General features: G+C 41.6%; 1 protein-coding gene across 2 annotated transcripts in view; it reads left to right on the top strand.

The window, feature by feature from the left end:
• rragd (ras-related GTP binding D) overlaps window positions 1–15,399 on the top strand; it is a 58,946-nt gene that overhangs the window by 472 nt on the left and 43,075 nt on the right. For both annotated transcript variants that reach the window (XM_068717777.1, XM_068717778.1), the window contains exon 2: window positions 4,920–5,215. In XM_068717777.1, coding sequence (XP_068573878.1) covers window positions 4,920–5,215 — 296 coding nt within the window. The remainder of the gene's footprint in view (window positions 1–4,919; window positions 5,216–15,399) is intronic.

The following is a 15,399-nucleotide window of genomic DNA, read 5'->3' on the forward strand; positions in this document are numbered from 1 at the left end:
ATTGTAACTTTACGTAATAGCTTAGAAGGTTTCTTGCAATTGACCTCCTTGCTATGAAGTTTGAGTTTAAACTTGATGTGACAGCTAGTAAACAGATGATTTGTTTTCACACTTTAATAGTGACTTTCTATATTTGGAACATAACATCTTCAACTTCCTGTGTTTTATTTATGGTTTTGGCATTCAAACTATTTGAGCTGTTACAGTCCATTTACTGCAGAATAACTTTTAGTAATTAGCATGTTGTGAGCAGTTGTTTGTCATTGCCAAAGCTATAACAAAAGCTGTTTAATTATTCTAGACTAGATTCAAATATTAAAGCAGGCCTATAGCCAGTAACATGATGGTAGAAGGAAGTAAACTTTGTTTTAAGTACGTTCAAAGAAGATGCAGTTGACATCATTTTGAGGTACTTTTGAACAAATGTTCCAGCTATGTTGTAGCTGATATAATGTAAAATGTGGCTGCCTGACACCACAATAGGAGCACATGGTGGGACTAGACTTGGCTTGAGGTTTGTAAAAAGTCATGCTGTCAGCCAGCAGTACTCCGAGTTAATGCGGCTGAAACAGAAGTGCAGTGATTTGACTGACTGAATGAGGGTTGGTTCATTTAACATCACTACTACCAATACATGTTGGTTTTAATTTTTAAAAAGTGGTTTGGGGGTTTACTTACTCTTTACATTTGGAGATAATGCTAAACATCGTGAGACAGTCTGTCCTGGAAGAGACAGAAACAAATTGTGTTAAGAATGAAAAAAGGAAAAGAAGGGAGAAGTTCAGTACTTGCTGTCTGTCAATTGTCTGTTACAGCCACAGACTGCTTATTAAGTTGAAAGACACATCTCCACTTCCTCCCACTGTACAGAAATGTAGCCCAAATATCCAAGATACAGGAGCTGCCATCTAGCGCTAGTGACATCATTTTGAGCCAGAGTCTGCACAGTAGTGATTATGCGTGTGTGTGTGTGTGTGGGGGGGGGGGGGGGGGGGGGGGGGGCTGTATAAATCATAGTGTGTATATAAAGATCTTTACATAGTCTGTTTGAAACACAATCAGTGAGCTGTTGTTTTACCAAGCACTGTTTCATTGACTTATTTACTGTACATTGACATTCGCCATTCCTCAACATGGAGCCATCAAGGTCACAGTGTCAAAGGCAAGGCAAGGCAAGTTTATTTGTATAGCACACTTCAACAACAAGGCAATTCAAAGTGCTTCACATAAAACCATTAAAAGCATCAAAACATAATGCAAAAGAAAAGGAGATTTAAAAACAATTAAAGCTGCAAGCAGCATTGATCGGGCCCTCGCAACTTCACGCACGTCGAGGGTACTGGCAGGACTCTGGTTGACGCGGCCATGCATTTCTGTGACCATCATACATTGCATGCACGAGTTAAACAGTATTTCCTGCCTCAACCAGCAGCGTAGCAAGATCATGTTGCCAGGTCTTAAGCCTCAAATGTTTTGAGTGTACCTCCGATACAATCATAAATGTAAGCCTGTTAAGATCATTAAGAAAATGAATGTGTGAATGTGTTCCAGTGTTTATAAAATAACAGACCGTCAGTTTACTGGGATGGGGTTCAACTCCCTGCAGTGTCCTGCTGATTGTATTTGAACTTACATGAAAGTTAACAGAACAGTATTGTCATTTGCTTTTACTTTAACACTTTAATTTAACACTGTTTTCATTTTAAGCTCTTCTATAACTTTAGATTGTAGTGTGAAGCATTCATTGTAACATTTAACGTGATTTTCATGTAGAAGCTCTGGACAGATCATTTATACTAATGCCCACTGACATGGTTTGAGAACCACTGTTGTCTAACTTTTGCTCTCCATGCATCTTAGTTTGCACATATTTAGATCAGAGAAGTCTTTTTCTCATGGTGTGCACACGAACCCTTTAAATAAATTCAGTGTTTTGGCTGCTGTAATTAAAGAATCCTACTTACTTCTGTGGTTGCCAGTAGGTGGTGCTATGACTATGAGTTAATATTGGCATACAAAAGTCCTAAAATCATGACGGTAATCAAGCATGTCAAGTTTGGGACAGTTTTGTCAAAGTACAGTTGAGTTACAACAGCTTCGTGGATGATGGCGAACCATGTAAAATGGCTGCTACACCAAGTCCATGTTGTTTGATGAAACCTCAAGCTTTTAGTAACTTTTAATCGCTACGGTCTTTAGATTGTTCTGACCAAATTCTAAGTTGATCGGATTAATTCCCTAGGAGGAGTTCGTAGTACAGCACATGGAAATGGTTAAAAACAGGAGAAATTCATACAAAATTCAAAATGGCTGACTTCCGGTTGGGTTTAGAGCATGAACCCCTAAGACTTTTTGTTAAGTCTACATGTGATACATCTGCTTACCAAATTTTATACAGCTAGGTGAAACGTACTGCGAGGGCTGCATCGTCAAAAAATTGTAGGGGGCGCTATCGAGCCAACTTGCCGCTCTGAAGCATTAAAATGACATCAGATAACTACATTCAGGATTTTAAATGTGTTTGACAAGTTTGGTTACGTTTTGAGCATTTTTAGCCCCTCAAAAACACTTTTGTTTTTCGTGGCGAAGAATGCATCGCCACGGCAACGGCCTTTCACGAAACAACAACCTTTGAGTAACTTTTCATCACAAAGATCTTTAGATTGTACTGACCAAATTTGAAGTCGATCTGATTAATTCCCTAGGAGGAGTTCGTTAAAGTAGAGCCCCTGGAAATGTCTAAAACGACACTAGAAATTCATAGAAATTTCAAAATGGCTGACTTCCGGTTGGGTTTAGGGCATGGCCCCAAGAGACTTTTATTTAAGTCCACATGTGATACATGTGCCTACCAAATTTTGTTAATCTATGTGAAACGTACTGCGAGGGCTGCTTCGTCGAAATTTTGTAGGGGGCGCTATTGAGCCGATTTAACACTCTGATTGAATAAAATCATATTATAGAACTACATTTTGGCCTTGTGATCTGTGTGTCAAGTTTGCTTGTGTTTTGAGCTTTTTTAACCTCTCCAAATGACCATCGTTTTTCACGGCGAAGACTGCGTTACCACGGCAACGGCGTTCGACGAAACATCAAAAGCTTAGAGAACTGGCATTATGAACTTCTTACATTTGTGTGGAACAAGTTTGATGTTGATCTGATTTTCCAACTTAGAGAAACAAGCCAAAGTATAAAGACTTTAACTTACTGTTGCCAGTAGGTGGCGCTATGACTATGATTAAAAATTGGCTTGCAGATGTCTTCAAGCCTGGAGTTTAATCAAACATGTGAAATCTGGTAAAGATCTGATGATGCAGAGTCGAGTTACATCAGTTTATTCGTTCATGGCGAAGGATCGAAATTCGCAGAGCCGCCACGTCGCCATGCTTCGACAACTTCCTACAATTTTCACAATGAAGCATTATCAAGGTCTTAAGGCTTTTGTGACAAAATTTGAGAGGGATCCGATTAATCTGTGAGCAGTAGGGTGTCAAAGTACACAACCTATGACTTCCTGTTGCCACTAGGTGGCGCTATTACTATGATTCTAAATTGTCATATACATGTGTTCAGGGTCAGGATGTTATGACATATGAGAAATTTGGAGCAGATTAGGCAATGTACAGCCGAGTTACAACAACTTCCTGTTTCATGGCGAATGGTGTTTTTTTGCCGCCACGCCACGGACACATAGTTCGATAACTTTTTGATCTTTGAGTATCGTTTCACTGCCAAGGTCTCAAGAGCATACTGACCAAATCTGAAGGCAATCGGGTTTAATCTCTAGGAGGAGTTTGTTAAAGTACGGCGCCTTGAAACGGTCCAAAAACGTCATAAAATTCAAAATGGCCGACTTCCTGTTTGGTTTAGGATATACCTCCTTTTGACTTTTTTGTACGTCCCATCACGTTCCACATACCTACCAAATTTCATACAGCTAGGTGAAACCCAAAGTTGGGGCTACTCTGTAGGGGGCGCTATCGAGCCAAAATGTCATGCCGCAGCTGGACACCCCAATAATACTGGAATTTTCACCACGATTGAATTTTGTGCCAAATTTCAAAAGATTCCCAGTATCCCAAGCACCTCCTTTTTGCGATGAAACTGGTACGATAATAATAATAATAAAAAACATTAGAATAACAATAGGTCCTCCGCTCCGACTACGTCGGTGCTCGGGCCCTAATAATAATAATAATAATAATAATAATAATAATAAAAAACATTAGAATAACAATAGGTCCTCCGCTCCGACTACGTCGGTGCTCGGGCCCTAATAATAATAATAATAATAAAAAACATTAGAATAACAATAGGTCCTCCGCTCCGACTACGTCGGTGCTCGGGCCCTAATTAAGAACATTCATTGAAACATTAAAAACAGTCATTAAAACACTAAAAAGCTAAAAACAGTGCAGTGCAGTTTAAGAAATAAAATACAACAGAAGTAAAATGCAGAAATTGATTAAAATCCTTGAATGTGGTTCAATCAAAGGCAGCAGCAAACAGAAAAGTTTTCAATCTTGATTGAAAGGAGCTGAGGGTCTCTGCAGACCTGCAGCTTTCTGGGACTTTGTTCCAGATATGTGGTTCAGAAGCAAGAATGTGACACACGCACACACACACACATACACACACACACACACACACACACACACACACACACACACACACACACACACACAGACAGAGAGGGGAAAGAGTATTTTGGTACACAAGTAAATTTGGTCTGGTTTGGTTGTTGTTTGGTTTAGTAGTATTTGCTAGTATTTAATCACATTGTCATGAATATTGTTATCCCAGAATCACGCTGCCATATCATGATATTATTTTGAGGCCATATCCTCCTATACTCCTGTCATGTAAACTCAGTCCCCCTTGAAGCTGTTTAATGTCTCTGTTCCTTTGCTGTTGTATAGTGTTGGGCTTCAGCGATTCTCTGAATGGAGAGGTCAAACCGCGAATACTGTTGATGGGCCTGAGGAGGAGTGGGAAGTCCTCCATCCAGAAGGTGGTTTTCCATAAAATGTCGCCCAACGAGACCCTGTTCCTGGAGAGCACCAACAAGATCTGCAGAGAGGACGTGTCCAGCAGCTCCTTCGTCAGCTTCCAGATCTGGGACTTCCCTGGCCAGATCGACTTCTTCGACCCCACCTTTGACTATGAAATGATCTTCAGAGGCACCGGAGCGCTAATCTTTGTCATCGACTCACAGGTCAGCCCACAGATCCATAAGGAAAATAATCAGGCCAATAGAAATAGAATAGGAGTAGGACAGACATTGAACTACTACTCCATGGTAGTTCAAATGAAAATGCAGGCTTAAATTGTTGTCGCAGCTTGCCAGGAAGAGAGTAGGCGCAGCCCTGGAGACGGATGGCTGGCTAGTTAGCTAGGTAGCTTGCCTTTCTCCGGAGCAGCAGGGAGTTAGGTTGAAGGACTGTTAGACCCACCAGCCTTTTGTTTGGCTCATTTTCTCAATGCTCACCAGTGTAGCATTAAAGCATGACAGAATTAGCAAGCCAGCTAACTAACCAATTGTCGGCTCATTAGTAAGCTATTTAGCTTGCTGATCTTGCTTTAATGCTACATGGTTACAGTAAATGAGCCGAACAAAGTTGTCACTCTTCTGGCGATGGCACTGTGCTTTCCTGCGCTGTGATATGAGTCTGGATTAACAACACAGTCACAAGGCTGTTAAAAAGTCAGCAAACACAATCTAATGGCTCTTTTGTTTTTTTTTTAATGTCACTCGGTATGAATTTTTTTTCAGGACGACATTACATAACAAAACAATCGGCAAAAAAACCCACTTGGTTAAGTTTAAGAAAACATCATGGTTGGGCTTAAAATAAGTACGTACAGTTGAGTTTAGGCAACAAAACCACAACACTTTGGGACACGCCACATGGTTGAAAGTCACCAAAATCCTGTTTGTTTCGTGACTATTTCATGAACTCCCCACGATACTGGGCTGGGATGAAGCAATAAGTTGTTCAATTTTACTCATTTACTATGACTCTCTATGTTTTGTAATGTTACTACCCCAATCATAATTTTATTCGTTACTGCAAAACCTCACCTCAGTGAGTCCACGATTTGCTGCAAGTTTAGTTTATAATGAAGTTAGCTAAAACGGTTGCAATGGCAACGCTACACATAAAATTGGACGCCTCTCTTGGACTTGCGATATCGCCACGGTTGTCCCTTCCTACTCACAGACCAAGGCAAATCTAATGGGGGTCCAGTATGGTACAGTGTTTGCGCACATTTCGCATGACTGTAACGAAGCATGTAAAGTGACCACCAGGTGCTCTGCAAGACTTTCATTAACTCCCCCCTGGCCACATTTGATATTTCATGTGCCACATAGAACACCTGTGGTTTCAATGAAACAGGCGCAAACAACAAACTAGTGTGAGAATTGTCCCAATCAGCAAGCAGCAGCCTGTGTATATAAAGGAGCATTCAAAGGTTCAGACATAAGGTCTTGAAACAGGCAGCAAAATATATTGTTCGCGCGAAGAGTGCTAGGGTCAAAGCTAACGCTAGTTGTGTATTGAGAGGGGCCCCTAAGTTTAATAATCCACAACTAACTATATTTAACAGGGCAACACCACGGCACACAACAGTTTGTGACACAAACAATTTATAACACTAATAATTGTACATTTATAAAAGTACACCGCCGAACGGCATGCTGGGTACAGCTCGCGAGCTAGCCTGTTAGCTAGTCTGTTAACAGCTGGGAGAGGCTCCGTCGCTACAGTAACGTTACATTAAAGAACAGAAAAGAGCGATGCAGGATGAACAAAGAGAGATCGGAGATGCACCAATACAATGTGTGCCCAAGAGAGGAGCTGTGTCTGCTGTTTGGAAGTTTTTTTCGAGGCTGTCAACCAGTAACGTTAGCGCATGTGAAACAGTGAAGCCAAAGGGTCAGACATTGCTTGAAGAGGCACTGCATATGACAAGAAAAGCACGCGGTGGTGCGACATTACAACCGCAATAACGATCCAGCTCTGCAAGGATATGGACAGTCGAGAAAGACGGGTTCAGAGCAATGATTAAAACACTGGATACAAGCTATGTCTTACCGGGGTAAAAATACTTCAGCCAAACAGCGATCCCAACATTATACAAACAACACCGAAGCAAGCTGGAAGCGGAGCTACGTACAGTCGCCCACTTTTAGTGTACAGTGTAGTGTATGTACAGTGTAGGTCAGTTTATAGTGTTTATACAACTATCTTAAAATTGTTTTTACTACGTTGCAGTTTGCACAATAAAAATTGTGTACATTCTGCAACTGTTTCATGCATTCTGATTCCTTCATATATTGTAACATGTTGTGGGGGCAAAGCAAACCCTCTAGTAATCAAAGCCTTTAAACATGATGACATTAAAATGTTTTTATATTCAATGTACTCCTGACAGTAGAGTAAGCCACTATAAACCTATATAAAAACCCAGTCAAGGGAGAAAAAAATACCGTGAAACCGCCAGAATCTTTAAAAATACCGTGATACAAATTTTTGGTCATACCGCCCAGCACTAGCTCCTGTGATAATTAACTAATTTGTATATTATCAACGATTGGATAACAGTTGATGGAAGATCAATTGAAGATAGATCAGAGGCCAACAGGCGGTTAAAGATTGATGGAGATTCTCTGTACTCTTGTGGAAGGCGCATATACCGATTTTGAACTCCATCAAAGGTAAATGCAAACAGGTGCCGTGAGTCTGGATGAAGAGGCTCGCTGAAAGATGAAGAACACAAGTCAATGACAGTGTATTACTTAGTGTCTGGTGGAATCCCTGACAGTAGAGTCGAACGGTCAGGTACTTAAGACATTTTTGCTACCACCACCTCAAGTAGGCCGCAAATGGTTTCTTATCCCGGACGTTTGTACATGGGATAGAGGGTTTTGTTTTTTTCTTGGAAGGGTGGCATTTGGTTTGAGTTGGATTTGTACTTTTCCAGAGTTCATGAATCCAACATCTGTGGAATGTTTTGTACACAATGGTAAGTCATTCAGCAGTGAATGATCAGGCGGTCTGACATCTTATTGTCTATTATCAGGCGACGCGATACCCATCAGCTGGTTCACCGATCTTCTATAAAGGAAAACACGCTGTGGAAGTGTTGAGGCATACGCTACCAACGGTATCCTGGTCATGGTTCCATCCGCCGTTCTATGGGTGTAGGAGTTGTCAGTTGGTATCCATTGTGCGTCAAGTCCTTGTTTGGAAAAATGGTGCGGTGAGAACATGAGGGACACATGTGGTGCAGTGTTGTGTTGTAAATCACCAGGGTGATATCAGGCAGACAGTTCATCAGTTATTCAGTTATCTTGAGGCCATGTTCAGTGTCCATCATTGTCGTCATCCATAAGGCTTCATAATCTTTGTCATCTACTCGAGGATCATAATGTAGTGTACAGAGTAGTGGATCCTGGACCACGGAGTATTCTAGACGTAGTGAGAGAATCTATGGACTCCCAAGTTAGAAACTGGGTCCAGAGCATAGATTTTGGTTGCACATCTAACCAGGCGACAGTGCTCAGGGAATGTGGATCACAGTGGTTTAGTTGTGTCATCATTTGTGCGTGATTAGAATCTTGTGCATCGAACACTCCAGTAGTACTGCAATGTATTGTGGCACCCACTTTACACAGTAGTTCTCTCCCCAGAAGATTACATGGAGCCGTGGGGAAGTACAACAATGGAAAATATACAGTCTTAGGATCCAAGGTTAGCTGTTGTGGCTCAGTGAAATATGAAACTTGTCTTTTCCCAGTGTGACACACATTGTTTCTGTGGATAAAGGGAGGAGTTGACCATCCATCACAGCAACGCTGGAATAGGTTACACCTGAGTTCACCAGGAATGGCTTAGTTTTTCTTCCGTTGATGTCAAGAATCACGGTGGGCTCTTTCAGCGATGAATCTGTTTGCACACTGAGCATGTACTTCTCTTCTGGCTCCTCTGGGCACCCCTAGTATTAACACTAGGGGGGGCATGCCAGGGTTCCATACTGTAGATGGAGGCTGCTGCATCTGTCTTTCCTGTGACTGCTGTCCAGACTGGTGGACTATAATATGCTTGTGGATTATATGGTCTTGGACAGTTGCGTCTCATATGTCCGGATTCAGCACAGTTCCAACACAAAAGGATTGCTTCTCGTTATAATCTTGTATAGCCGTCTGGTACTGATGTACCTTATGTTACTTATATTCCCAGCTGCTTTGGAGGTCATGGCCATTCCCAGCAGGCTGTGGTGTTGACTTGGGCGGTCCATGTGGGGCAGATCTCATCAGGTTATCCAGCGGTCCGTATCTAAATCTGGCTCCACCCCTTCTACGTTGTCCTGACGGCCCTACTTGGAATCTTGTTCCTGGTGTAGCGTGAATGGATCCTGCCCCGGGGAAAGCGGGACAAACTTGCGCACCTTTTATCTCACCCCGTAGCTGAGTCGTTAGGATTTCGGAATTATTGTCTTTCTGAGAGTCTTGTACGGCTACGCCCTAGGTGCTCTCAGTAGGATGTAACCCTAACACCCAGTATGAATAGTTATGTACATCGTCTATACTTTACTATTGCCTATTGTGAACTTCTCACCATTTATGACTAACACTGCCAAGTCTTCACCCATGGAACTTACCTTAACAGTATAGCCCGAGCGTCCCCCATTTGGATGCAAGCGTACAGAAACGTACAGAATTTAGTGTACAAAGTTAATGCCAATGAACCCACGAAGAATGAATATAATGATGTTATAGTCCTGGAAAAACCTCAGAAACGGGGCTAGAACATTATCTAAGCCATTTTTACATAAAACAAACACAACTCTAACAGCCAACTAAACAAATTACCAAAATATGAAATTCATAATTCGCCAGGAGTCTGCCGTTTCGAGGCATTCCATCTGCTAGCGACCGTTAGCTACATGCTAACAATGAAAACGTTACATGTACGAGCATGTCCATTTCACACAGATTACGGCAATATCCATTTCTCTCTCCGTCAAACCATCGTCAAGTTACAAGCCATCCAACACAAACAAGTCAAACCGCCATCCCATTCTATTGGCTCCAACGCTCTGAAGGAGGTCACAATGGCAGAAATCAGGCCAAGGGGGGTGGATTCACAGCCCTGAACAGAGAGAGAGAGCTGAATCTGAAAAAAATTTGAATGAACACAGAGATTTAGAAAGGGCTTAGAAAGGATCCTGGCCTTCAAATAAAGCCCAAACTGCTCTATTTAGATGTATTGACCACCATTAGTGATATATATGAAATATATAGTTTGGTACATGGTAAAATTAGAATAGCACACATTGTGCGACATGTGTAAATGTTGAAATTTTGGAATCCTCGCCTGAAATCTCTGTACTAAAACCTCTCTATCTCTTGAATGCTTCACTTTATCAAAGTACAACTTTGCAGAGAGACTCTTAACATATTGTGCTATGATCTGGGGAAGGTTTAAAGCTTGGATCTACATCATTCCTAAAAAATCGTCATTCCTTTTTTTTAAGGCGGAAATTAAAAATTTAAATTTGTGCAGTGTGCCATCTTAATGTACTCTTAACCAGTAAGATATATACTGATATTATTTAATACCAAAACTATTAAAATAGCCTTTACAGTTGCAAAACTATACTCATTTTAGTATGGGTATGCTATTTTCAAGCAGAGGCCTAAAAAAATGCCTCTGGTAAATTCAGTTGTCACATATGTTTCACACGGTTAATGGACAGGGGAAGAGGGTTAAATTGTTCTAAAGAACCAGAGTCTTTTGTTTGGTTTCAGCCACTTACAAATGGTAAGGCCGTGGTATTAAAGTTTTCTCACAACAATCACATACAAATTTAAATTCAATGAAAAGGTCTGACACTCCTGCTGTAACAGGTATATTCACGATTCAGCTTTCTGCTGTCTTCTGATAGCAAAAGGGTCTTCTAGTCACCCCTAAGGGCATAAGACCTTTAAGCCTATTCATCCTGTTAAAGAAGTATAATCCAGACTCTACCCTGGAAAATCCCACTGTCTCTCTGCTCTTAGCCAGCTGCAATGCTAAGGCTTGCATTTCTTCCTCATGTTTCTTTTAAGGTCTTTGGTATGTGTTGGCATAGTGAACAAAGTCATTTTGGCACTCCACCCAGGGCTTTGTATTGAAACTCGCTACATCTTGTATATCTTCTTTCACTTTGTATGGCATAGGTTGGATCAGTTTTTCAATGAAGAATAGTGTGGTGAATGTGGACTCATTCCAGTCGCTGAGTATGTGTTCCTTGCATTTTGTTTGGAAGTCCTGTATGGGAGTATCTGGAGTCCACTTGTATTGGTTCATTTTACTTGGGTCGGGTTCTTTGGATGTGTCTTTGATGGCCTGCCATAAGGTTCGGAGCGGCTTGCTGTGGCAATCGTCATGGTCATTATTTTGTTGTCCACATGGTTCACTAAACCATAGCGGTCTGGTGCGCACAGGTCGGCCAGATTTCTTAGAGCCTTTGAGGTGGCCAAAGTGGTTGTGTGGATTGCTGGTGATGGGAATGATCCATATTGCAAGGGCAGACCCACGTAGTCCATCTCATCAGTGTTTGTCAGTGATTACACATGTTGTTTCTGATGTTGCGCTGCTGCTTGTGCTCTGGCTTGTGCTTCCGTAAGGGTTCCACTATGATTTCTCCAGAAATCCTGCAAGGAAATGGTCCTTTTGGGGGAGTCACTTCCTTTACATTGGTTAGGGAGGTTCAAGGCCTCAGTGTTGGTATCCACCCTTTATAGGGAGTGAGGAGCTTGCTCGTCATCTTGAGCTTGTTGGTTGCTAGGTGGGACAATTCTTCTGATCTGAGTATTATGGGAGAATTTTTCTCTCTTCTTTAATCTTCAAGGACGCAGTAACAGCAGCCTTTCCGTGTGGACGGTCTGATGAGTGAAATATGCTGCCAACCTTGCTGGCTCCTTCTAAATCACTTTTTTGAGGGGTCATATTAGAATTGTCTCCTTCAGCTGAGGAGTGGTAGGCTTCAATTGACTCTATCCTTTTGTTATTCTTCTCGTAGTCACAAGGCTCTGCTTTAGCATTAGGCGTTGAAGCCTTGGACTTATGGTTCATTAGGTTGAGTCTCTGTTGTTGGGCAGCTGTTGAAGGCAAGATTGTAAAATTGGCGAAATGGATTTGAGTTTGGCCACTGATGAGCTTCGTCCGTAGCTGCTGGTGTTGTCATATAATTGCACGGGATTGGCACATTTGCCATGAGTTGCAAGTATACTGCATTCCGGGATGATGTACCCCCAGCTTGTGTGTGTATTCAACAGGAACAGTAGCAGTCTGTGGTGATTGGGTAGGTTGTTATTGTAAATACTGGTTGACCAACAGATGGAGGCATGGAGTCATCAAGTGTTTTCATCAGTGGCGCTTGAAGTGGATACCGTTGTAATACCCCATTGTCACCACCAGATGGAGAGTTCTGCACTTTTCTTGCTTCTGCCATGACTTTCCCTTTCACTGTGTCTTTGTTCTTGAACTTTATGTCTTTGTTATCAAGATACTTTTCAACCGCTTGCAAAGCTTTTACTTCAGTGCTCCAAGTGAGTGGCCACTGTCTTTGGGACTTCTTATGCCACTTGGTCATACACTGCTGATTCAGGGCTATACTTACAGCATGATCGTGTACCACTTTAACTAATGGAGTCAATCCTGTCATTTCAGCTGACTGAAATTTCTGGGTGACGTCTTCAGACGGTACTATCCAATTCAAAGTTGATTTGATTTTACCTACCGTGTGAAAATGCTGGCACATTTAATAAATTTAGACAGTTTAGGCCTTGGTACGCGTTGGCCTCTGCCTCGTCAGATGTACACCAGTTTACCACTCTCAGTATAATCGTTATGTGAATTAGGGCTGGGTGGTATACCGGTTGAACCGGTATACCGGTTTTAATTTCCCGTATGATATGAATTTTTCATATACCGTCATACCGGTATTGCCAAAACAACTGCTGTCACTCTTCAACAGGAAGCAAAATATATTGTTCGCCACAAAGGGTGCTACGGTTGGAGCTACTTATGTAGTGAGAGGGACCCCTAAATTATGGTTATAACTTCATAACACAACAATTAATAACCCACAACTAACGCTCTTTAATAGGGCAACACCACGGCACACAACATTTTGTGACACATAAACAATTTGTAACACTAATAATTGTACATTTATAAAATTTCACCGCCGAACAGCATGCTGGGTACAGCTTGGTAGCTAGCCGTTAGCACAACAGTCTGCTAATAGCTGGGAAAGGCTCCGTCGTGTTACTTAAAGAACAGAAAAGAGCGATGCAAGAGGAACAAAGAGACCGGAGATGCACCAATAGAGTGTGTTCCCAAGAGAGGAGCTGTGTCTGCTGTTTGGAAGTGTTTTGGTTTTAAAAAATCTAACGTTTTGCGAGTTTGGAGCCACTGTTGTTGCTGCTGGTGGAAACACGAGCAACTTACATCACCTCAGCAGAAAACGTGAGTTATTTTCATGTGTGTAATAGATGCATATCTGAAATGTACACCTTGAAAACTGCAAACCTATCTACGTCATATTTTTATGTTTGTTAAATTATCAGTAGCGATAACTAAATTATATGCTTATTATACATAATACAAACAAAAACACTTTAAAAATTCTAAAAAAAGAATTTAAATAATTTTTTTTTGCTTTTTGGGGTATTTTGGTTAGACACATATGCAACGCTGATTACCTTGTAATATGTGTGGTATTTGTTATAAATGGATGTTGGTACATAGAGGGTCATAAGAAGCTGTACTTGGAGGGTCTTAGGACCCAGGGGAATGTAGGTGAAGGAAGCAGGAAGAGACGGAAGACACGCCACACAAACAGCTGTTCACTGCTCGCTGCCGTTGGTTCTTGTGTTAAAAATGTCCGCTTAATAATTAAATGCTCGATAAAATGATTTTCGGCGTTAATTCATTAATGCGTTAATACGCCAAAAAATACCATGATATACCGTGATCTATCTTACAAAATACCGTGATATACATTTTTGGTCATACCGCCCAGCCCGAATGTGAATTTTAAAACCTGATACTCCAAGCAGAGTATTTCCACCAGCGCATTTGTTAGTTTTGTTAAATCGTTGTCTATCTGGCTAAACACTGGAATCACTGCAGCACATATTCCAGATACACCCAACAATGCATGCAACGCTGGCCCCACCACTCGGGGAGTCTACAGCTGTTGTAGTGCGGTATCCCAGTTTTCGTGTGGAAATCTGCTAATCAGCAAGTCTTTGTTATTCCACTCAGTTGTAGACCATAACAGTTGATTTCTGAATGAAAGTGGGGCTTCTCTGACTACGCCCTCTTTGTCTCTCCAGTATGCTTTGTCCCAAAAAAATGAGTGTACAAACCACGAGTAGCAAATAGGAGTTGATCAGGGTCCATAGAATGAAATGTATGCTCCACTATCAACCACAATCAATATGATGCTTTGCACATAGAAATTCTAGGTTTAGAGAGAGTGAAACATAGAGCATGAGTGAGGCTTTAAAGGACAGTGGCCTCAGCAGTATGACACAGGCTCCGCTCACACACCACCAGTATGACTACCGCACCAGATGCTATTTTCAGTTCCTAACACGGACTCACCACCAGCACTCCTCCCCACAGTATCAACAAACAAGACTCAATTACTGCCATTACAGCCGCACTGCCCCGTATAAAGTTACGCTCGATGCTCCGATGGAGCATGCACAAGCGCAAGAGATTTTAAATCAAATTAAAGCTGCAAGCAGCATTGATCGGGCCCTCGCAACTTCATGCACGTCGAGGGTACTGGCAGGACTCTGGTTGACGCGGCCATGCATTTCTGTGACCGTCATACACTGTGTGCACGAGTTAGATGATTTTTCCTGCGTCGACAAGCAGCGCAGCAAGATCATGTTGCCAGGTCTTAAGCCTCAAATGTTTTTAAGTGTACCCCCAATACAATCATAGATGTAAGCCTGTTAAGATCATTAAGAAAATGAATGTGCGTGAATGCGCTTCAATGTTTGAAACATAACAAACTGTCAGTTTACTGGGATGGGGTTCAACTCCCTGCAGTGTCTTGCTGATTGTATTTGAACTTACATGAAAGTTAACAGAACAGTAGTGTCATTTGCTTTTACTTGAACACTTCAATTTAACACTGTTTTCATTTTAAGCTCTTCTGTAACTTTAGATTGTAGTGTGAAGCATTCATTACAACATTTAACCTGATTCTCATGTAGAAGCTCTGGACAGATCATTTATACTAATGCCCACTGACATGGTTTGAGAACCACTGTTGTCTAACTTTTGCTCTCCAAGCATCTTAGTTTGCACATATTTAGATCAGAGA

The sequence above is a fragment of the Cebidichthys violaceus genome, unplaced genomic scaffold, assembly GCF_023349555.1.
Source record: "Cebidichthys violaceus isolate CVI_PGR_0920_01 unplaced genomic scaffold, fCebVio1.0.p SCAF_22, whole genome shotgun sequence".
Lineage (NCBI taxonomy): Eukaryota > Metazoa > Chordata > Actinopteri > Perciformes > Stichaeidae > Cebidichthys > Cebidichthys violaceus.